Consider the following 23,354-nt stretch of genomic DNA (forward strand, 5'->3'; position numbering starts at 1 on the left):
CCCACTTGGAGACTGTGGCAAAGAGCCTCAGGAGAGACCCGAGGCCGACCCCTGGGATTCTGGATCTGAGCCTACAGGGGGTTGGAAGAGGGCTACACTCCAACTGAGAAGGAGATCTTAGCCACGTATGAGGGGGTTCGGTCTGCTTCTGAAGTAGTCGGTACTGAAACACAGCTCCTTCTGGCACCTTGTCTGCCAGTGCTGAACTGGATGTTTAAAGGAAAGGTTCCCTCCACCCATCATGCTACTGCTGCCACTTGGAGTAAGTGGATTGCGCTGATTATGCAACAAGCACGGATGGGGAACCTCAGATGTGCAGGAATCCTAGAGGTAATCACATACTGGCCTGAAGGCAAAAAGTTTGAAACATCGCTAGCAGAAGAGGTATCATGGGCTTAAGAGGCCCTGAAAGGTCTGATGGGCCCCATAAGTGAAAGTAAAAAGGCAAGAAGGCTTCACAGTGACTGAGAATCAAGGGGGTGAAGGAGAATAGTTAGAGATAGAAGCAAGAATGTAGAGCCTGTCACAAAATAAGGGATGGCAGACACTGAGTCTGGGATAGTGAGGGGCATGAAGGCCATAAAGACAAGGGTTTGAGAACAGCCCGAGGACATTTGGCAGGGAGGTTATTAGATGTCCACAAGGCAAGAAGAAACTGGTATGGGGGGAATGCCCCCAAAAGTCAGAAGTTTACAGTGAGAAAGGTCAGAAGCCTTTGCGAGGAAGACAACAAATCTTCATCTCACGACCCAGAAGAGGGGAGGGTCTGCATGCTAATCAACTCTCAGGGGTGTAATGAATATGTATCCAAATTCCAGGAAAACTATTTATTATTTATTACTTTGGCCTATATCTGTAGCATGATTTTTCCAGATAGAATCATAGAATCATTAAAATCACCAAGGTTGGAAAAGACCTAAAAGATCATCCAGTCCAACTGTTCACCTATTCCCAATAGCTCCCACTTAACCATGTCCCTCAACAGATGGTGTGCAAGTTAGGTGGATCTATGCCCCTTGCACCCAGTGTCTGCGCAGCACTCTGTAAACCACACCTGCTTTGTAATCTTACTTGGATTACACAGTTTGATTCCACATGTCAGCCCCACCACACAATGAACTACCAGAAAATGGAAGTAAATTTGCCCTGTTCACAGATGGATCGTGTCGTATTGTGGGAAAGCATCGCAGATGGAAATCTGCTGTGTGGAGCCCCGTACGACAAGTTGCAGAGGCCACTGAAGGGAAAGGAGAATCAAGCCAATTTGCAGAGGTAAAGGCTGTCCAACTGGCCTTAGATGTTTCTGAGTGGGAGAGGTGGCCAATGCTCTATCTCTACACTGACTCATGGATGGTATCAAATGCCTTATGGGGGTGGATACAGCAGTGGGAGCAAAATAACTGGCAAAGAAGGGGTAAACCTATTTGGGCTGCTGAACTGTGGAAAGATATTACTGCCCGAACAAAGAATATGGTTGTAAAGGTGCATCATGTAGTTGCTCATGTGCCCAAGATTCAGGCTACTGAAGATCAGCAAAATAACCTTCAGGTAGATCGAGCTGCCAAAATTAAGAAGGCACAAATAGACTTGGACTGACAATGGAAGTGTGAATTATTTCTAGCTCGCTGTAAAATATTCTAAAGAGGATAGGAATCTAATTAATGATTTAGAAGAGAAGAGAGCAAGCTGACAGATGGGAGCACGCCCAGAAAGACACATTGTTATGCCCTTTATTATTTTTTGGAAACTGGTTCTAAGGAAAGGTAAGAAAATATATTGGGCAAACAGATGCTACAAAGTACGATCCTGGTGCCAGGAATAGGGTAAAGTGGACCTATTGGAGAAGGGAACCTTCTAGGGCAACAATGGCAAACTGATTTCTTGGAACTCCCAAGAACAGGGGGGTATTGCTGTATGTTGGTACTAACTGATACCTTTTTACAGTGGCCGTAGGCATTCCTTTGTAGAACTAATAAGGCACATGAGGTAACTAAAGTATTGTTACAGGAGTTTATTCCAAGATGCTGAGGAGCTACTTGGTCTGTCAAGGAAAGTGCACCATCAAAAGCTAAACTCATAAAGAAAAAATGACTCGGTTTCCAGTTTGCTTTATCTCAGTATACATGGGGTGGTGTCTGTGGCAAGTTGATATTATGTGCTGTTACATTTTGCATTTTGGTTGTACTACGTTTTGTGTTGTTGTGGGTTGTAATGTGGTACCTCTATTTGTTATATTTATTTATTTATCTGTAAGCGTTACCCTTACATTTCCATGTTTAACAGTGGCTGCTATTAAGGAAAGTAATAACACTCTCATTAGTGGGCATGAATATCATAATGGAAATAATATAATGAGCAGGTATTGTTTGGGTAAAGGTTTCTGGTAGCTGTGTGGAGATGGGAGAGCTTGAAAATCAGTACCAATAAATTGGAAAGGACATAGTATGGGAGGATATTTAGCACCTCCTACGAGCGTCCATCCAAAAGTACTCCCACCAGGCATAGTGAGAATTATGTGGAGCCAGCATCAAAATCCAAGGAGGGTTAAAAGGGTAAATAACTGTAAGATATTATTCTGTTAACATCAGTGTCTCAAAGCTTGCTGGGGACACAGATGGACTTGTTCAAGTCCAGGCAATTCCTGGGCAAAGGTTGTGAAATCCTTTCTCTGGAGAACTTTGATGGACAAGTTCTGGGCAAGGGTTGTGAAATCCTTTGTCTGAGGGACACAGATGGACAAGGCCAGGGGCAAGGAGAGAGAGATGAGCTGCAGCTTAATAGCTGTGAAGTGGTCTTTTGTGTGGACTTATCTCAGGATGATGGCCATCTCAGAGGGTACTCACATGACTCCCAAGGACGTCAGGTAGTCAGGAGAACAAGTAGGATAAAAGAGGAATCGAAAACCATGAGGATAGGTTTCTGACAACAGATTCCTCATGAAGTGATGCCTGCATGCTGAAGTAGAATAAGAGGTGTCTGACATCAGATTCCTCACACTACGGAATTCCTGCATGCTGATGAACTCTCCTGGGCCTGCTGCCTGAGCGCTGCTGCTTCCTCCTGCATTGGCTCTGCGACTGTCTCTTGCTATCTGCTTGTTGCCCAAGGCCGACCACGCTGCTGCTCTCCCCGCTGCTTCTGCCTCGGACCTTCAAACATCGTGCAACGGGACTGCTGCTGGATCCTTGTGGTGACTGTCCCCGCTTTATGCAATTCTTGCTTCTTTCCTATCTTTTCTATCACCTTCCTTCCCTTCCCCGTCTCCCTGATTAGGATTTGTAATAAACTGGTTGGACTAACATATGAACCGCTGTTTCTTAATCTCACAGCGGGTATACAGATATTAAAAGAACCTCATCTCCCTCTTATAAATTGGAGTGAGACAATAACCCCTTGGTAAGGTATAATACAAGATACCATACCTTCATGAGATCCCTTATCCCAGTCTTAGGAGTAGCTCAGCTGGAAAAGGCTATAGTGAACATTTCTGCAACTTTAGAAATAATTGAGAATGCTACGGTAGATGCCCTACCAGCAATCCAAGAGGACGTATCCTCTTTATCCAAAGTTGTATTGCAAAAAAGAATGGTGCTGGATTTGTTAACTGCAAAGGAAGGGGGAATGTGTACTCTAATAAATCAAAGTTGTTGTGCATATATAAACAAGGATCAGAGGACTGAGATGGATTTAGGAAAAATCTGGGAACAAACAAAAGGTCTTGCATGAAGTAAGCAGGGATAACACTAATTGGGGAATGGCTTTTTCTGGAGTATGGAATAAACTTACTAGTTGGTTACCAAATCTTGGATGGCTAAAGCAACTTTTCTTGGCAAGTATAGCTCTATTCTTCTTGGTAGGTTTTACGTGTTTATCCCCAAGGTGCTCAATGTGCTTATGTCAGAACACAGGGAAGGAATATGAAAAGTAGAATAGGTACAAGCTGAGACAAAAGGTAGAAAGCGGGGCCTACTTTCAGAAATCATTAGGGAGGAATGGGAAAATCTAGCAGATAGGTGTTTTTGCTAGATTAAAGAAAAGGGGGGAATTGTAGAGTAAAAGATGGTTCACAGAAACAAAGAGTAAAGGATGGTTCACAGAAACAAAGGGTAAAAGATGGTTCACAGAAACAAAGGGTAAAAGATATTTGTGAGAATCCTTTGTTTGTTGGCTCAAAGCTTGCTTCCCAAGGTATTTCTTGTGATAAGACTCCGATTGATTTATTGAGGAGGCAAGTGATGGGTGCTACCATGTGACAATCGACATCACTTTGTGGACATTTGAAAGCCCCTTCCTCCAGAGTTTCTTGCCTCCAGAAGATAGTGCTCAGGAGTGTTTACTGGCGGAAGATCTGGCCCATGACTAAATAGCTCCAGCTTGCTATGGGAAAATTGGGGAATGATACCATCGTGTCCTGTGAAAAACAGGATGCAGGTGGGCATCCCTGCTCCCTCTTATCTGCTGACAAGGCCTGAAAGATGGCCTTGTCACTAATAGGGAACGTGAGCTGGGTTTAGACCGTCGTGAGACAGGTTAGTTTTACCCTACTGATGATGTGTTGTTGTGCTAGGAGTTTCTGCTGAGATCCCAGAGCCAGAAGCTGCCACTCAAAGGAGAGCTGACTCAACCATTTTGGATTTGAGCTGTCACTCCAAAGACAGCTGACTCAAACACTTTGGACTTATAAATAAGTTGGTACAACCATTGAAAAGGGGCCATCATTGCCATGGTCACCGTCATCATCAACAGAACAATGCCCGATGACCCAGAACTACTGAAGACTGAACTACGAACCACGCTGGATCCACAGTGGTGACTATCTCCCTCTTGCTTCCTATAAAGACTCCTTGCTTCTTCTTTCCTATCTTTTCTATCGCCCTCCTTCCATTCCCCATTACCCTAATTCATAATAGTGTCTGTCCTCCCCTTCCTCATCTCCCTGATTAAGATCTGTAATAAACTGGTCGGACCAACATTTGAACCGTTGTTTCTTAATTTCACGCCGGGTATACACAGATTAAAAAAAACCTCCTCTCCCTCCTATAAATTGGAGTGAGACAATAGTTAACAGAAGCAGATGTGCAGAGGCTTTTAAAAGAATGAGGATTGTAACAAGCTGAGATTAGAACAATGTGGTGATGGAGGACAAAGATAAAAGTTTTGAGAACAGCTTGAAAACATTTGGTAAGTAAGTGATAAGACGTCCAGAAGGCAAGTTAGAACTGGTTTAGGCTGCCCCTCCCGCAGGGTCAAGAGTTTACAGCGAGACTAAGAGCCTTTGCAAGGAAGACAATGGGCCATCATCCCATGACCACCAGGAGGAGACTACCACTGCTCACAGCGCATGCACAAGAGAGAGGGATGATATGCTGATGGGTTCTTGGAAATGTAATGAATATGTATGCGAATTCCAGGAAAATCATTGATTATGGTTTGGACTATATCTGTACCAAGCTTTTGCCCTACTGTGTGTAAGCTTGGTGGAGCTATCCCCCTTGCACCTGGGTGTATGCGCATTGATAATAAAAACATACCTGATCTACATCCTTATTCAGGCTATAGGGTTTGATTTCCACACATCAATATCACCTTGCCACGGTCTCGCAATGGTAAGTGTTATGTGCTTACCATGGTGGAGGCAACAACCAGGTGGCTTGAAACATATGCAGTACCCCATGCTACCGCCCAAAACACCATATTAGGTCTCGAGAAAGAAGTCCTATGGTGACATGGCACTCCAGAAAGAATTGAGTCAGATAATGGGACCCATTTCAAAAGTTCTCTTGGAAATAGTTGGGCCAAAGGTGGATTTATCATACCCCCTATCATGCACCAGCTTCTGGTAGAATTGAACGATACAATGGGTTGTTAAAAACCGTAAAAGCAATAGGTGCCAGAACATTTAAAACTTGGGAGAAGCATTTGGCAGAAGCCACCTGGCTGTTCAAAACTCAAGGATCTATCAATCACGATGGTCCTGCCAACTCCTTACATACTGTCAAGGGAGATAAGGTCCCTGTAGTACATGTAAAGAACTTGTTAGGAAAAGCGGTTTGGGTCTTTCCAGCTTCTGGGAAGGGCAAACCTCCCTGTGGAACTGCTTTTGCCCAGGGACCAGGGTCCACTTGTTGGGTGATGCAGAAAAATGGGGATGTTCAATGTGTACCACAAGGGAATTTGATGTTGGGGGAGTGCAGTCAGTAATTCCATGTGTATATATATAGGTTTGTGTGTGCGTGTGTTTAATGTTTGTTAATTGTGGTTTGTTTGTATATATATTAAGTATGGTGTAGTGATGTAGAATAAGGGGTGGAATGTCATGGTTTTATGATTTTTGGTTATCAGTATTGTACATCATAACATCATGTAGTGCACTGGGAGTTTAACTGTTAATGCTCCAGTTCTGGGTACCTGTCCCAGAAGAGAAGAAGTTGTCATAGAGTTAACTAGATCAATCTATGCCTGTGACAGGGGGGCAGTAGGCCCGTGGGCCCCCCATCCCCCAAAAATGGGAAGGAAAAGGGAAAAGGGGTAGGGAGATGGGAGCTGGGCTCAAGGAAAAAAAACAACAATAAAGCAGCAACGATCTAAGGAGAAACACTTATTTTACTAACTATGGTATCGGAATGCAAGATAACACAATATAATACAATCTAATTGAAATTGAGACTAATAAATCAAATACAATAGGAGAGAGAGAGAGAGAATTTTCTGAAAATCGAGAAAACCTGAAAGCAATGTCTTGGAACATCTAGTAGGCACCCCCACACTCTCCTCAGAGAGTGCATGAGCAAAAGGCAGGACCAGATCCTGTAATTTCTGTGAGGTATCTTCCTCTCTTGCTGTGAGGTGGAGTATTAACTCTTTAATTATCCATGCTTTGCATGATGTTATGATGTGGAATAACAACAGCAAAAATTACAAAACCATGACAGAACTACATTCCCCAGAAGACTGTTCGCTGCGTTGTTATCACTTTTGCTCAGGGGGAACGGATATAAGGCCTTGGTATGTCATCTGACTTCCCTTCTTTGTCAGGCTCTCCTCCCTGCTGCTCAACCGGAGTGCACATCTCACCTCAGTGTTATGGTGAGACCTATCCACCTTTTGGACACTCTCTCATTATATTTGATTTATTAGCTTCAATTCTAATTATATTTTATTACAGTGTGTTATCTCATATTCCAATACCGTATTTAGTAAATTAGTTTGTTTCTCCTCAGATCGTTGCTGCTGTTTTTAATTATTTTGGGGTCCCCTGTTTCCCTCCTCTGGAGGCGTGGATTTTGTGAAATCCCTCTGCCCCACTAGTCACGGAACTGGGCCAAACCAGCCGTAGACGCTTCTTTACTTACGAAAAGCTCTGAATACTGAATCCAAACTTCCACTAGCTCTCATTTCCAGTTAAAGAGAAAGGCAGTTATACCTCCAGGGCACAGGCCTGATTCACTTCGGATTAGCAGAAGAGATCTTTTTCTGGAGCCTAAATGTTCTCTGACACGTCTGTGTAGACCCTTTCTGTACCAACTTAAGTAAAAGCAACCAGAGGACGGTCTAATTAAATTTTTGCGTAATTTCTTCTCCAAATTCTTACAGTACAATCTCTAGTGATTCTGCATAACTAGCTTTATTGAAGGAGGGAAAAAAAAAGTCAAATACATTACGTCCAAGGCTTACCACTAAGCAGTTCAATCCAATTTTGTATTGTTTCAGGAGGCTGGGTCTCTTTTATGTGTTTCAGAGCTTCATCAAGCAGAACATCACCTGTAGGAACATCTGATATGCAAATCACCTAAGACAGAATAAAACAGTCATTTTTTTAAATTTAGTTCATGTACCATAAACATCCAGCAATACAATCTAGGAAAATCTACCTGTTATGAGAACAAAGGATTTTTTTTTTAAAGTAACAAATCTTCTTTAAGAACATGCAATTTTTTAAAATATCTGGTTAAAAAAACAAAAACAAAACTATTCAAGATTTTAATTACAAAAAGCTCTGTTAAGTCAGTTATCTATAACCAAATTTAAGGTTAATTAATTAAAACCATAGTATTAGAACATGCTTAATATATTTTTTGTGTTGTTTTGTTTTGTTTTTTTGTTTGTTTTTTAAAGGAAGATAATCCACTAACCTTGCTAGGTCATTTACTTCCTCATCAAAACAAAGTTTACTACAGTGTTAAATTGCTCTCTAATGGCAGTCTATTTTACTACTTCAAATCAATTTATGCAAAATTGTCATGGTTTTGTGATTTTTGGTTTTCGGTATTCCACATCATAACATCATGTGGGGCACTGGGACTTTAACTGTTAATGCTCAAGTCCTGGGTACCTGCCCTGAAGAGGAGAAGAACTACATTCCCCAGGGGACCTTGCGGTCAGGGAGAGGAGGTTTAACTCCTGGCAAGGTCACCTGATTGTTCTTTCTCGCCTGCCCTTCGTTGTGGGTGCTGCTCCGTCTCCCTGCTGCTCAACTGGACTGCGCATCTCACCTCAGCGTTGTGGTGAGGCCTATCCACCTTTCGGACATTCTCTCTCTCTCATTATATTTGATTTATTAGCTTCAATTCTGATTATATTGTATTATAGTGTGTTATCTTGCATTCCGATAATATACTTAGTAAATTAGTTTGTTTCTCCTCAGATTGGTGCCACTGTTTTTAATTATTTTGGAGTCTCCTGTTTCCATTTTTTTTCCAGAGGCGCGGATCTGCGGATCCCTCCGCCCCGCTCGTCACGGAACTGGGCCGAACCAGCCCTTAAACCATTGACATTCTTGGTGGAGAATGCGGGCAAAGGCTGTTTTTTAGCTTTTTAGAATGAATCTCTCTCTGCTCTCTGAGAGCTTCGTTGGGAAAGTTTATCTTTTTCACCGGTGCTCACTGAAAACTTGACCTTGAAAGTCTACGCAGACTGCCAATGTTCTGGGATATTTGTAAACTTTGAGCACTACTATCTTGCTTCTGTAAAGAGAGAAAAAAATGTTTTCTCTTCTAAAACTGCCTTTCAAGGGTCTGCATGCCATCGTTTTTTCTTTTTTAATGCTCAAAACATACTGGGCATTAATTAAGTTTGCCACTTTGCTTTATATGGCAATAGGTATATACAATCGATTGAAAACACTGATGGAAATATGTACTTGGTATCTGCATACAATGTGGTATACAACTCCAGAGGGAGCTGCTAATTTCACAGAACTTGGGATTTTTAAGCAGGCTCCCAGTCTCTCCTTTGAATCCTTTATGCAGTTTTTGAATGCTCACCTGATCGCATTGTTAATCTCCCTGAATTTACTGTTCATTATTTCAGTCAGTTTTTGTATTTATTGTATTTTGAGGAAGCCTTCCCCAAAACCAGAGAATACTGAGTGGCAGGGAGTGTGGAGAGGCTTGGGAGAGATTTTAGAGAGATGGACATCTTCGGTGTCATGGAACTTTACACCTGAACACCTAAAAGACCCTGAAAGCTTAAGCATTTATTTGAGACAGGAATGTTGCAGCTCAGGCAGATCTGAGGAGGCACAAATGATTTGAGGCCTGGCTAATGCTTATCGGGCCTTATTCAATAGTATCCCAAAAAGGGAGAGAGTTTGTGAAATTGACAGAGAGTGTCTGAGATCTGAGAGGGAGAATCTCCAGGCTGAGAAGGAGAGTTTCCAGGAGAGACTCCGAGCCGAGAGGGAGAATCTCCAGGTCCTGAGAGAGTCAGGTGTACACCAAGCATGTGGCGTACATTCACAAAGACTGCACCAGAGAGGTACGCCAGTACATTTGCAGCAATGTATGGTAGAGGGGAATGAAGACCCCTTATAAATGAACTGATTAATAAACTTCAAGACTTTGAGTTACATTTAAGCCCTCTACGAGTTTGTGTTTCAGCCATTGCAAAGGTAGCTGAAAAGCTGAACAGAATGGAGAGCAAGCAAGAAGGTATCATAGACAAACTGACTACCGTGCCTAATGCTGATGGATCCATGGTGGTAACAGATACAACCAATGGAGATCAGAATTCCCAAGACAGCCTACTGGAGGGACTAATCAACTTGGTTTCCTCCCAGCCGGTGTCATCCAACGTCTCAGCTATCAAAAGAAGACGTCCTCCTGCTCGAGCAAGTGACAACAGTAAGACTACATCACGTTTTGACTTGCGGCATTACCTACGTGACCATGGAGAAGATATGAAGAAGTGGCATAAGCAACCTACTCCTGCACTTCAAGCACGGGTAAAAGAATTACAAGGCAAATCAACCACCAAGGTGAACTTCTCCAAAAAGGTGATTGCTCCAGTTGCTTCAGACAACGGAGGTAACAAATAGAGGGGCCCTGCTCCCAGCCAGGGTGGGGAAAGGGATAATAGAGTTTACTGGACTGTGTGGATTCGATGGCCTGGCACATCAGAACCACTGAAATATAAGGCCCTGGTGGACACTGGTGCTCAGTGCACCCTAATGCCCTCGAGTCACCAAGGGACAAAATCAGTTTATATTTCTGGGGTGACTGGGGGTTCCCAAGAGCTGACTATGTTGGAAGCCGAAATCAGCCTCACTGGTAAAGACTGGCAAAAGCACCCTATTGTGACGGGCCCAGGGGCTCCATGTATACTTGGTATTGATTACCTCAGAAGGGGATATTTTAAGGATCCCAAAGGGTATCGATGGGCCTTTGGAATAGCTGCTGTAGATACAGGAGGTGTTAAGCAGTTATCTGTTTTGCCTGGCCTATCAGAAGATCCATCTGCTGTGGGGTTACTATGAGTGGAAGAGCAACAGGTACCAATAGCTACAAAAACGGTGCACAGGCGGTACTGCCACACCAACAGGGATTCCCTGCTCCCCATTCATAAGTTGATTCGTCAACTGGAGGGTCAGGGAGTGATCAGCAAAACTCACTCGCCTTTTAACAGCCCCATATGGCCAGTGCGTAAAGCCAGTGGAGAATGGAGGCTGACGGTGGACTACCGTGGCCTGAATGAAGTCACACCCCCACTGAGTGCTGCTGTGCCGGACATGTTAGAACTCCAGTATGAACTGGAGTCAAAAGCAGCCAAATGATATGCCACCATTGACATTGCTAATGCCTTCTTTTCCATTCCTTTGGCCAAAGAATGTAAGCCACAGTTTGCTTTCACATGGAGGGGCATTCAGTATACCTGGAACCGTTTGCCCCAGGGGTGGAAACACAGCCCAACCATTTGCCATGGGCTGATCCAGGCCGCATTGGAACAGGGAGGTGCTCCTGAGCACTTACAGTACATTGATGATATGTTAGAACAGGGACCTGGGTCCACTTGGTGGGTGATGCAGAGAAACGGGGATGTTCATTGTGTACCACAAGGGAATTTGATGTTGGGGGAGTGCAGCCAGTAATTCCATGTAAATATACAGATTTTTGTGTGTGCGTGTGTTTAATGTTTGGTAATTACCGTTTGTATATATATTAAGCATGATATAGTGATGTAGAATAAGGGGTGGAATGGCATGGTTTTGTGATTTTTGGCTTTCGGTATTCCACATCATAACATCATGTGGGGCACTGGGACTTTAACTATCAATGCTCAGGTCCTGGGTACCTGCCCTGAAGAGGAGAAGAACTACATTCCCCAGGGGACCTTGCGGTCAGGGAGAGGAGGTTTAACTCCTGGCAAGGTCGCCTGATTGTTCTTTCTCGCCTGCCCTTCGTTGTGGGCGCTGCTCCCATCTCCCTGCTGCTCAACTGGACTGCGCATCTCACCTCAGCGTTGTGGTGAGGCCTATCCACCTTTCGGACATTCTCTCTCTCTCATTATATTTGATTTATTAGCTTCAATTCTGATTATATTGTATTATAGTGTGTTATCTTGCATTCCGATAATATACTTAGTAAATTAGTTTGTTTCTCCTTAGATCGGTGCCGCTGTTTTTAATTATTTTGGGGTATCCTGTTTCCTTTTTTTTCCAGAGGCGCGGATCTGCGGATCCCTCCGCCCCGCTCGTCACGGAACAGGGCCGAACCATCCCTTAAACAGTTGACAAAAATACTGCAGTTAAACAATTTGAAAGGTGGAAAAGGAGCCCCATAAGAAAAGTAAAAGGCAAAAAGGTTTCACAGTAACTGAGAATACGGGGGAGGATAAAGTGGGATAGTTAGGAATAGTTTATAGAAGCAGGAATGTAGAGCTCGTTAGAGAAAAGGTCAGGAACAGGATAGTGAGGAGGCCACGCTGATAATGTTTGAGACATCTGGCAGGGAGGTGATTAGATGTTCATAGTGCGAGACGAAACTAGTTTGGGGGATGCCCCCCTTCTCTGTCAGGAGTTATGGTGAGGAAGGTTAGAAGCCTTCTTGAAAAAAACAACAAATTCTTCAACCCACAACCCACTACGCACACGCAACAGGGGAGGGTCTGCATGCTTTGGGGTATAATGAATATGTATCTGAATTCCAGGAAACTACTGATTATGTATTAGTTTGCCCTATATCTGTAGCACGATTTTTCCAGACGGTGCGCAAGCTTGGATGAATTATCCCCCTTGCGCCAGGGCTTTTGCACAATTGCCAATAAAACACCTTCTCTTTATCCTTACAGGCTATAGGGTTTGATTTTCCGCACATCAAATTAGGCCACATGAAATTGAGAAATCAATTATAAACTGAAAAAGCAGGAAAACGTTAAGATTTACAGTTCTGAAGAACATGCTGACCAGTAGCATTATGTTCTATTCACCAACAGTTGCTATCATAGAGTCATAGAATCACAAGGTTGGAAAGGACCTACAAGGTCATCTCTTCCAACTGTCCTCCTATCACCATTACTACTCACTAAGCTACTAAACCATATCTTCTAGCACTTCAACCAGACGTCTCTTCAAAACCACCAGGGTCACTGATTCCACCACCTCCCTGGGCAGCACATTCCAGTGCCTGACCACTCTTAGAGTGAAAATGTTTTTCCTTATATCTAATCTGAATCTCCCCTGGCACAACTTGAGACCATTTCTTTGGGTCCTGTTTGTTGCCTGGGAAAAGAGGCCAACCCCCTCCTCATCACAATCTCCCTTCAGGAAGTTGTAGAGTGCAAAGAAGTCTCCCCTGAGCCTCCTCTTCTCCAGACTAAACAAACCCAGCTCCCTCAACCACTCCTCATAAGACTTGTGTTCCACACCCCTCACCAGTTTTGTTGCCCTTCTCTGGACACGCTCCAGGGCCTCAACATCTTTCCTGTAGTGAGGAGCCCAAAACTGAACTGAAGAAAGGGAGAATGGAAGACCCAGGGAACTACAGGCCAGTAAGACTCACCTCTGCGCCTGTGAAGATCATAGAGCAGATCCTCCTAGAAGATATGTTAAGGCACATACAAGATAAAGAGGAGATGAGAAGCTGGACATGAGCCACCAGTGTGCTCTTGCAGCCTGGAAGGCCAACTATATCCTGGGCTGCATTAAAAAAGGGGTGGCCAGCAGGTAGAGGGAGGTGATTGTCCCCCTCTACTCAGCTCTTGTGAGGCCCCATCTGGAGAACTGTGTCAAGGCCTGGGGCCCCCAGTACAGGAAGGACACAGAGCTCTCAGAGTTGGAAGCCATTGTGCAGCAGGCAAACTATGACCTAGTTGCCATAACGGAAACGTGGTGGGATTGCTCCCACGATTGGAGTGCTGCAATGGATGGCTATAAACTCTTCAGGAAAGATAGGCAAGGAAGGCGGGGTGGAGGTGTAGCTCTCTATGTTAGGGAATGCTTTTACGCTACTGAGATTATGACTGGGGACGATAACGTTGAATCCCTATGGGTAAAGATCAGAGGAAGGGCTGACAAGACAGGCACCCTGGTGGGCGTCTGTTATAGACCCCCAAATCAAGATGAAGAAACAGACGAGATATTCTATAAGCAGCTGGCACAAGCTGCACAGTCGCCTGCCCTTGTCCTCATGGGGGACTTTAACTTCCCTGACGTATGCTGGGAGTACAGCACAGCACAGAGGAAGCAGTCTAGGAGGTTTCTGGAATGCGTAGAGGACAACTTCCTGATACAGCTGGTCAGGGAGCCCACGAGAGGAACTGCCCCACTAGACCTGCTGTTCACAAACAGGGAAGGTTTGGTGGGAGATGTGGAGGTTGGAGGCTGTCTTGGACAGAGTGATCATGAAATGATAGACTTCGTGATTCACGGTGGAGCCTGGAGGGGGAATAGTAATACTGCTACCTTGGACTTCAGGAGGGCGGACTTTGAATTGTTCAGGGGACTAATAGGGGGAGTCCCCTGGCATTCAGTCCTAGCGAGCAAAGGGGTCCAAGAGAGCTGGTTGCTCTTCAAAAAGGAAGTCTTAAGGGCGCAGGAGCAGGCAGTCCCCCTGAGCTGCAAAATGAGCCGGCGGGGAAGAAGACCGGCGTGGATGAATAGGGAGCTATTCCTGAGGCTCCGGGAGAAAAAGAGAATCTACCGCCTGTGGAAAGAGGGACAGGCCACTCAAAATGAATACAGGGAAGTTGTTAGGATGTGTAGAGGTGAAATCAGAAAGGCAAAAGCCCAGCTTGAATTTAACCTAGCTGCTGGTGTGAAAAGGAATAAGAAACTCTTTTATAAATACGTTAACAGTAAGAGGAGGACAAAGGAGAATATCCACTCTTTGCTGGATGAGGCTGGGAATGTGACCACTGAGGATAAGGAAAAGGCGGAGGTTCTGAATGCCTTCTTTACGTCTGTCTTTAAAAGTCAGACCAGTTATCCACAGGATACCCCTCTCTCTGACCTGGTAATCTCGGCCGGGAAGCACACTAACCCCCCTGTGATTCTGAAAGAAACAGTCAGAGGCCTACTGCTCCAGCTGGACTGTCACAAGTCGATGGGGCCAGATGAGATCCACCCGAGAGTGCTGAGGGAACTGGCGGAGGTGATAGCCGAGCCGCTTTCCATCATCTATCAGCGCTCCTTGTTGACTGGTGAGGTCCCAGATGACTGGAGGCTTGCCAATGTGACTCCCATTTATAAGAAAGGTCGTAAGGAGGATCCGGGGAACTACAGGCCTGTCAGCCTGACCTCGGTGCCAGGGAAGGTTATGGAGCAGATTGTCTTGAGGGAGATCATGCGGCATGTGCAGGGTGACCGGGGGATCAGGCCTAGCCAGCATGGGTTTATGAAGGGCAGGTCCTGTTTGACCAACCTGATCTCCTTCTATGATCTAGTGACCCATCTGGTGGATGAAGGAAAGGCTGTTGATGTGGTCTACCTAGACTTCAGCAAAGCCTTTGACACTGTCTCCCACAGCATTCTCCTGCAGAAGCTGGCAGCCAGAGGCTTGGATGGGTACACTCTTGGCTGGGTAAGGAGCTGGCTGGAGGGCCGGGCACAGAGAGTGGTGGTGAATGGAGTCAAATCCAGCTGGCGACCGGTCGTGAGTGGTGTTCCGCAGGGGTCGGTGCTGGGGCCTGTCCTCTTCAATATCTTTATTGATGACCTCGATGAGGGCATCGAGTGCACCCTCAGTAAATTCGCAGATGACACTAAATTGGCTGGAAGTGTGGATCTGCCTGGGGGTAGCGAGGCCCTACAGAGGGATCTGGACAGGCTGGAGAGCTGGGCTGGAGCCAATGGAATGAGTTTCAACAAGGCCAAATGCCGGGTCCTGCACTTCGGCCACAACAACCCCAGGCGACGCTACAGGCTTGGGGCGGTGTGGCTGGAGGACTGCGTAGAGGAAATGGACTTGGGGGTATTGATTGATGCTCGGCTGAACATGAGCCGACAGTGTGCCCAGGTGGCCAAGAAGGCCAATGGCATCCTGGCTTGCATCAGAAACAGTGTTGCAAGCAGGAGCAGAGAGGTGATTGTTCCCCTATATTCAGCACTCGTGAGGCCGCACCTCGAGTACTGTGTCCAGTTTTGGGCCCCTCACTGCAAGAAAGATATTGAGGCCCTGGAACGTGTTCAAAGAAGGGCAACGAAGCTGGTGAGGGGTCTGGAACACAGGCCATATGAGGAGAGGCTGAAGGAGCTGGGAATGTTCAGCCTGGAGAAGAGGAGGCTCAGGGGAGACCTTATTGCTCTCTATAACTTCCTGAAGGGAGGTTGTAGTGAGCTGGGGGTCGGCCTCTTCTCTCGTGTCATTAGGGATAGGACCAGGGGGAATGGTTTCAAGCTACGCCAGGGGAAATTCAGGCTGGACATGAGGAAGTATTACTTTTCAGAAAGGGTGGTCAGGCACTGGAATGGACTGCCCAGGGAGGTGGTGGAATCACCGAGCCTGGGGGTGTTCAAGGAAAGACTGGATGTTGCGTTGAGGGACATGGTTTAGTAGGAGCTATTGGGAATAGGTGAACGGTTGGACTGGGTGATCTTTTAGGTCTTTTCCAACCTTAGTGATTCTATGATTCTATGATTCTATGATTCTCTTGGAGTGGATCCAGAGGAGGGCCACTGAGATGATCAGAGGACTGGAGCACCTCTCCTATGAGGAAAGGTTGAGGGAAATGGGCTTGTTTAGCTTGGAGAAGAGTAGGCTCCAGGGAAACCTCATTGTGGCCTTGCAATACTTGAAGGAAGCATATAAACAGGAGGGGGAACGGCTGTTTATGAGGGTGGATAGTGATAGGACAAGGGGGAATGGTCTTAAACTGAGACAGGGGAGGTTTAGGTTAGATATTAGGAGGAAGTTCTTCACAACGAGGGTGGTGACACACTGGAACAGTTTGCCCAAGGAGGTTGTGGATGTCACATCCCGGGAGGCATTCAAGGCCAGGCTGGATGTGGCTCTGGGCAGCCTGGTCTAGTGGTTGGTGACCCTGCACATAGCAGGGGGTTGAAAATGGGTGATCATTGTGGTCCCTTTCAGCCCAGCCCGTTCTATGATTCTATGAGGGCCCTCGTTCCTGCTGAAAATTTCATCATAGAACCATAGAATCACAAGGTTGGAAACAACCTACAAGATCATCTAGTCCAACCGTCTCCTCATCACCATTGCCACCACTAGCACTAAACCGTATCATGCAGCACGTCATCCAGACGCCTCTTGAACACTGCCAGGGACGGCGACTCCACCACCTCTCTGGGCAGGCCATTCCAGTGCCTGACCACGCTGAGAGAAGTTCTTCCTTATGTTTAATCTAAACCTCCTCTGATACAACTTGCGGCCATTGCCCTGTGTCCTGCTCGTTGCCTGGGAGAAGAGGCCAAATCCCTCTTCACCACAACCTCCCTTCAGGAGGTTGAAGAATGCAATGAGGTCTCCCCTGAGCCTCCTCTTCTCCAGACTCAATAATCCCAGCTCCCTCAGCCGCTCCTCATAAGACTTGTGCTCTAGACCCCTCACCAGTTTCATTGCTCTTCTCTGGGCACATTCCAGGGCCTCAATGTCTTTCTTGTAGTGAGGGGCCCAAAACTGAACACAGTACTCGAGGTGAGTGCTATATACTTATTAAGCAAAGTATGTATGTGCAATAAATTATATTGCATATTACAGGGGTTAAGGTTTGTTATTTAATAAATTCCATAATTATTTAATTGAATTATTTCCCTAAAAGAGCATAGAAGAAAAATATTCATTTAGAGTACCATAATAAAATTTAAGAATTTGAGTAATTGCTTGTTTACTGGTACAAGCAGTTACATAAACCATGTACACATAACATTTTCTTTCTGTCAACGGTTTATGGGCTGGTTTGGCCCAGTTCCATGACTAGCAGGGTGGAGAGACCTGTGGATCTGTGCCCTGGAAAGGGATAAGGGAAAAGGGTAGAGAGATGGGCCCCAAAACAAAACAGTGGCAATGATCTGAGTAGATGCAAATTAATTTACTAAATAAGATATCAGAATGCAAGATAACACACTATAAAAAAAATATAATGCAATATAATTAGAATTGGAGCTAATCAAATATAATGAGAGAAAGTGTACAAAAACCAAAAGGCCTTACAGAGCAAGCAGCAGGGAGGAGAGCCTGATAATCGAAAAGGGGAAAAAGGGACATCTGGTGACAAAAGTATAAATATGGGGAGGCATGGCAGGTTGATTATATAACCTTGTCACGATCTCACAATGGTAAGCGTTATATGCTTACTATGGTGGAGACAACCACTAGGTGGCTTGAAACGTACGCAGTACCCCATGCTACCACCCGAAAAACCATATTAGGTCTCGAGAAACAAGTCCTATGGTGACATGGCACTCCAGAAAGAATTGAGTCAGCTAACCGGACTCATTTCAAGGTAAGTTTGGACCTGAGAGACAGGCTGTCTTAGGAGCAGAGGCAAGCAAACTATGCACTCAGAGCAGCACAGAGGGTTACGAGTTTCAGTCAACATACACACTCATACACACACAGGCGTGCATTTTAGATGCAGGCAGCAAAAACTCCCTAGAATCATAGAATGGCCTGGGTTGAAAAGGACCACAATGATCACCTAGTTTCAACCCCCTTGCTGTGGGCAGGGTTGCCAATCACTAGACCAGGCTGCCCAGAGCCACATCCAGCCTGGCCTTGCATGCCTCCAGGGATGGGGCATCCACAACCTCCTTGGGCAACCTGTTCCAGTGCGTCACCACCCTGAGTGGAAAACTTCCTCCTAATATCTAACCTAAACCTCCCCGTCTTAGTTTAAAACCATTCCCTCTTGTCCTATCACTATCTACCCTTGTAAACAGCCATTCTCCCTCCTGTTTATACGCTCCTTTCAAATATTGGAAGGCCACAATGAGATCTCCCCAGAGCTTTCTCTTTTCCAAGCTAAACAAGCCCAGTTCCCTCAACCTTTCTCCATAGGAGAGCTGCTCCAGCCCACTGATCATGTTACTGGCCCACCTCTGGATCCGCTCCAAGAGCTCCACATCCTTCCTGTGCTGGGGGCCCCAGGCCTGGATGCAGTTCTCCAGATGGGGCCTCACAAGAGCTGAGTAGAAGGTGACAATCACCTCCCTCTCTCTGCTGGCCACCCATTTTTTAATGCAGCCCAGGATATAGTTGCCCTTCTGGGCTGGAAGCGCACACTACTGGCTCATGTCCAGATTCTCATCCACCAGGATCCTTCTCTGCAGGGCTGCTGAGAGATAGCAAAAAGCTGGAAAGGAGTGATACGGAAGGTGCCAAAGGTGGATTTGATAGGCAGTGCCAGCAGGGCATCCCTGCTTCAAGGTGCATTTTCCCTCTCTCACACACCACAGCCTCTCTCCTGCATTCATTCTCCCCAGGGTCTGCAGGGTATTTTCCATTTGCACACCACATCCGTGTGGCCAGTGTATGATAAAGAACCCAAGCAGAACACCTGCTTTCAAAACTGGTCTTTGGAAAAACAATATTGTCAACGGTTTATGGGCTGGTTCGGCCCCGTTCCATGACGAGCGGGGCGGAGGGATCTGCAGATCCGCGCCTCCGGAAAAAAAAGAAACAGGGGACCCCAAAATAATTAAAAACAGCGGCAATGATCGGAGGAGAAACAAACTAATTTATAAATAAATAAATAAATAAATAAAGTATATTATTGGAAGCAAGATAACACACTATAATACAATATAATCAGAATTGAAGCTAATAAATCAAATATAATGAGAGAGAGAATGTCCGAAAGGTGGATAGGCCTCACCACAACGCTGAGGTGAGATGCACAGTCCAGTTGAGCAGCAGGGAGATGGGAGCAGCGCCCACAACGAAGGGCAGGCGAGAAAAGCACATCAGGTGACCTTGCCAGGAGTTAAACCTCCTCTCCCTGACCGCAAGGTCCCCTGGGGAATGTAGTTCTCCTCTTCAGGGCAGGTACCCAGGACCTGATCATTGATAGTTAAAGTCCCAGTGCCCCACATGATGTTATGATGTGCAATACCGAAAGCCAAAAATCACAAAACCATGACATTCCACCCCTTATTCTACATCACTACATCATGCCTAATATACATACAAACAGTAATTACCAAACATTAAACACACGCACACACAAAAATCTGTGTATTTACATGGAATTACTGGCTGCACTCCCCCAACATCAAATTCCCTTGTGGTACACACTGAACATCCCCATTTCTTTGCATCACCCACCAAGTGGACCCATGCCCCTGGGCAAAAACAGTTCCGCGAAGAGGTTTGCCCTTCCCAGAACCTGGAAAGACCCAAACCGCTTTTCCCAGCATGTTCTTTACATATACTACAGGAACCTTATCTCCCTTGACAGTATGTAGGGAGCTTGCAGGACCATCGCGATTGATAGATCCTCTAGTATTCACTAACCAGGTGGCTTCTGCCAAAATCTTCTCCCAATGCTTAAATGTTCCGCCACCCATTCCTTTCAACATGGTTTTTAGCAACCCATTGCAGCGTTCAATTTTACCAGAAGCTGGTGCATGATAGGGGATATGATAAATCCACTCAATGCCATGACCCAAGTGCTTACAAGAGAATTTTTGACATGAGTCCCATTATCTGACTCAATCCTTTCTGGGGCGCCATGTCGCCACAGGACTTGTTTCTCGAGACCCAGTATGGTGTTCCAGGCGGTAGCATGGGGTACTGCATATGTTTCGAGCCACCCAGTGGTTGCCTCCACCATAGTAAGCACATAATGCTTACCATTGCGAGATCGTGGCAAGGTGATATAATCAACCTGCCATGCCTCCCCATATTTGTACTTTTGCCATCGCCCTTCCTCCCAGAGAGGTTTCATCCTCTTGGCTTGTTTGATGATGGCACATGTTTCACAGTTATGAATAACCTGTGCAATGGCACATACAGTTAAGTCCAGCCCTCGGTCTCTCGCCCATTTGTATGTTGCATCTCTCCCTTGATGACCTGACGTCTCATGGGCCCACCGAGCTAGGAATAGTTCACCCTTGTTCTGCCAGTCCAGGTCTATTTGAGCCACCTCAATTCTGGCAGCTCAGTCTACCTGATGGTTGTTTTGCTGTTCTTCAGTAGCCCGACTCTTGGGCACATGAGCATCTACATGGCGCACCTTCACAACCATATTCTTTGTTCGGGCAGCAATGTCTTTCCACAGTTCAGCAGCCCAAATAGGTTTACCCCTTCTTTGCCAGTTATTTTCCTCCCACTGCTGTAACCACCCCCATAAGGCATTTGCTACCATCCATGAGTCAGTGTAAAGATAGAGCATTGGCCACCTCTCCTGTTCAGCAACATCTAAGGCCAGATGGACAGCCTTTACCTCTGCAAATTGGCTTGATTCTCCTTTCCCTTCAGTGGCCTCTGCAACTTGTCGTGTGGGGCTCCACACAGCAGATTTCCATCTGCGACGCTTTGCCACAATACGACACGATCCATCTGTGAACAGGGCATATTTCTTCTCATTCTCTGATAGTTCATTGTATGGTGGGGCCTCTTCAGTGCGTGATACTTCTTCTGCTGGTGATGTTCTGAACTTTTTGCCTTCAGGCCAGTCCATGATGACCTCTAGGATTCCTGGACGGCTGAGGTTCCCCATCCGCGCTTGCTGCGTAATCAATGCAACTCACTTACTCCAAGTGGCATCAGTTGCATGATGGGTGGAGGGAATCTTTCCCTTAAACATCCAGTTCTGCACTGGCAGTCGAGGTGCCAGAATGAGCTGTGTTTCAGTACCGACTACCTCAGAAGCAGACCGAACCCCCTCATACGTGGCTAAGATCTCCTTCTCAGTTGGAGTGTAGCCCTCTTCCAACCCCCTGTAGGCTCAGATCCAGAATCCCAGGGATCAGCCTCTGGTCTCACCTGAGGCTCTTTGCCACAAACTCCAAGTGGGACCTTTCTCTCCAGCAGCAGTGTAGAGGATGTTCTTCACATCCTGTCCCATCCGTACTGGCCCCAGGGCCACAGCACGGGCTATCTCCTGCTTAATCTGCTCAAAATCTTGCTGCTGCTCAGGACCCCATGTAAACTCATTCTTCATTCGCGTCACATGATAAAGGGGGCTTACAATGAGGCTGTAGTTTGGAACATGCATTCTCCAAAAGCCCACTGCACCCAGAAAAGATTGTGTCTCTCTTTTGCTAGTGGGTGGAGACATAGCAGTGATTTTGTCGATTACATCTGTCGGGATGTGACGACGGCCATCTTGCCACTTTATGCCTAGGAACTGAATTTCCTGGGCAGGTTCTTTCACTTTGCTTCGCTTAATAGCAAAACCAGCACGGAGAAGGATCTGGATTATTTGCTCTCCTTTCTCAAAATCTTCCTTTGCTGTATCACCCCACACAATGATGTCATCAATGTACTGTAAGTGCTCAGGAGCACCTCCCTGTTCCAATGCGGCCTGGATCAGCCCATGGCAAATGGTTGGGCTGTGTTTCCACCCCTGGGGCAAACGGTTCCAGGTATACTGAATGCCCCTCCATGTGAAAGCAAACTGTGGCTTACATTCTTTGGCCAAAGGAATGGAAAAGAAGGCATTAGCAATGTCAATGGTGGCATATCATTTGGCTGCTTTTGACTCCAGTTCATACTGGAGTTCTAACATGTCCGGCACAGCAGCACTCAGTGGGGGTGTGACTTCATTCAGGCCACGGTAGTCCACCGTCAGCCTCCATTCTCCACTGGCTTTACGCACTGGCCATATGGGGCTGTTAAAAGGCGAGTGAGTTTTGCTGATCACTCCCTGACCCTCCAGTTGACGAATCAACTTATGAATGGGGAGCAGGGAATCCCTGTTGGTGTGGCAGTACCGCCTGTGCACCGTTTTTGTAGCTATTGGTACCTGTTGCTCTTCCACTCATAGTAACCCCACAGCAGATGGATCTTCTGATAGGCCAGGCAAAACAGATAACTGCTTAACACCTCCTGTATCTACAGCAGCTATTCCAAAGGCCCATCGATACCCTTTGGGATCCTTAAAATATCCCCTTCTGAGGTAATCAATACCAAGTATACATGGAGCCCCTGGGCCCGTCACAATAGGGTGCTTTTGCCAGTCTTTACCAGTGAGGCTGATTTCGGCTTCCAACATAGTCAGCTCTTGGGAACCCCCAGTCACCTCAGAAATATAAACTGATTTTGTCCCTTGGTGACTCGAGGGCATTAGGGTGCACTGAGCACCAGTGTCCACCAGGGCCTTATATTTCAGTGGTTCTGATGTGCCAGGCCATCGAATCCACACAGTCCAGTAAACTCTATTATCCCTTTCCCCACCCTGGCTGGGAGCAGGGCCCCTCTATTTGTTACCTCCGTTGTCTGAAGCAACTGGAGCAATCACCTTTTTGGAGAAGTTCACCTTGGTGGTTGATTTGCCTTGTAATTCTTTTACCCGTGCTTGAAGTTCAGGAGTAGGTTGCTTATGCCACTTCTTCATATCTTCTCCATGGTCACGTAGGTAATGCCGCAAGTCAAAACGTGATGTAGTCTTACTGTTGTCACTTGCTCGAGCAGGAGGACGTCTTCTTTTGATAGCTGAGACGTTGGATGACACCGGCTGGG

At 46.0% G+C, this 23,354-nt stretch overlaps 1 protein-coding gene across 1 annotated transcript in view; it reads right to left on the reverse strand.

Moving 5' to 3' along the window:
• LOC125686445 (Golgi phosphoprotein 3-like) overlaps positions 1-23,354 on the reverse strand; it is a 163,001-nt gene that overhangs the window by 37,795 nt on the left and 101,852 nt on the right. Inside the window, exon 3 of the mRNA XM_048930427.1 lies at positions 7,675-7,789. Within this exon, the coding sequence (XP_048786384.1) occupies positions 7,675-7,789 (115 nt within the window). The remainder of the gene's footprint in view (positions 1-7,674; positions 7,790-23,354) is intronic.

The sequence above is a fragment of the Lagopus muta genome, chromosome W (assembly GCF_023343835.1).
Source record: "Lagopus muta isolate bLagMut1 chromosome W, bLagMut1 primary, whole genome shotgun sequence".
NCBI lineage: Eukaryota > Metazoa > Chordata > Aves > Galliformes > Phasianidae > Lagopus > Lagopus muta.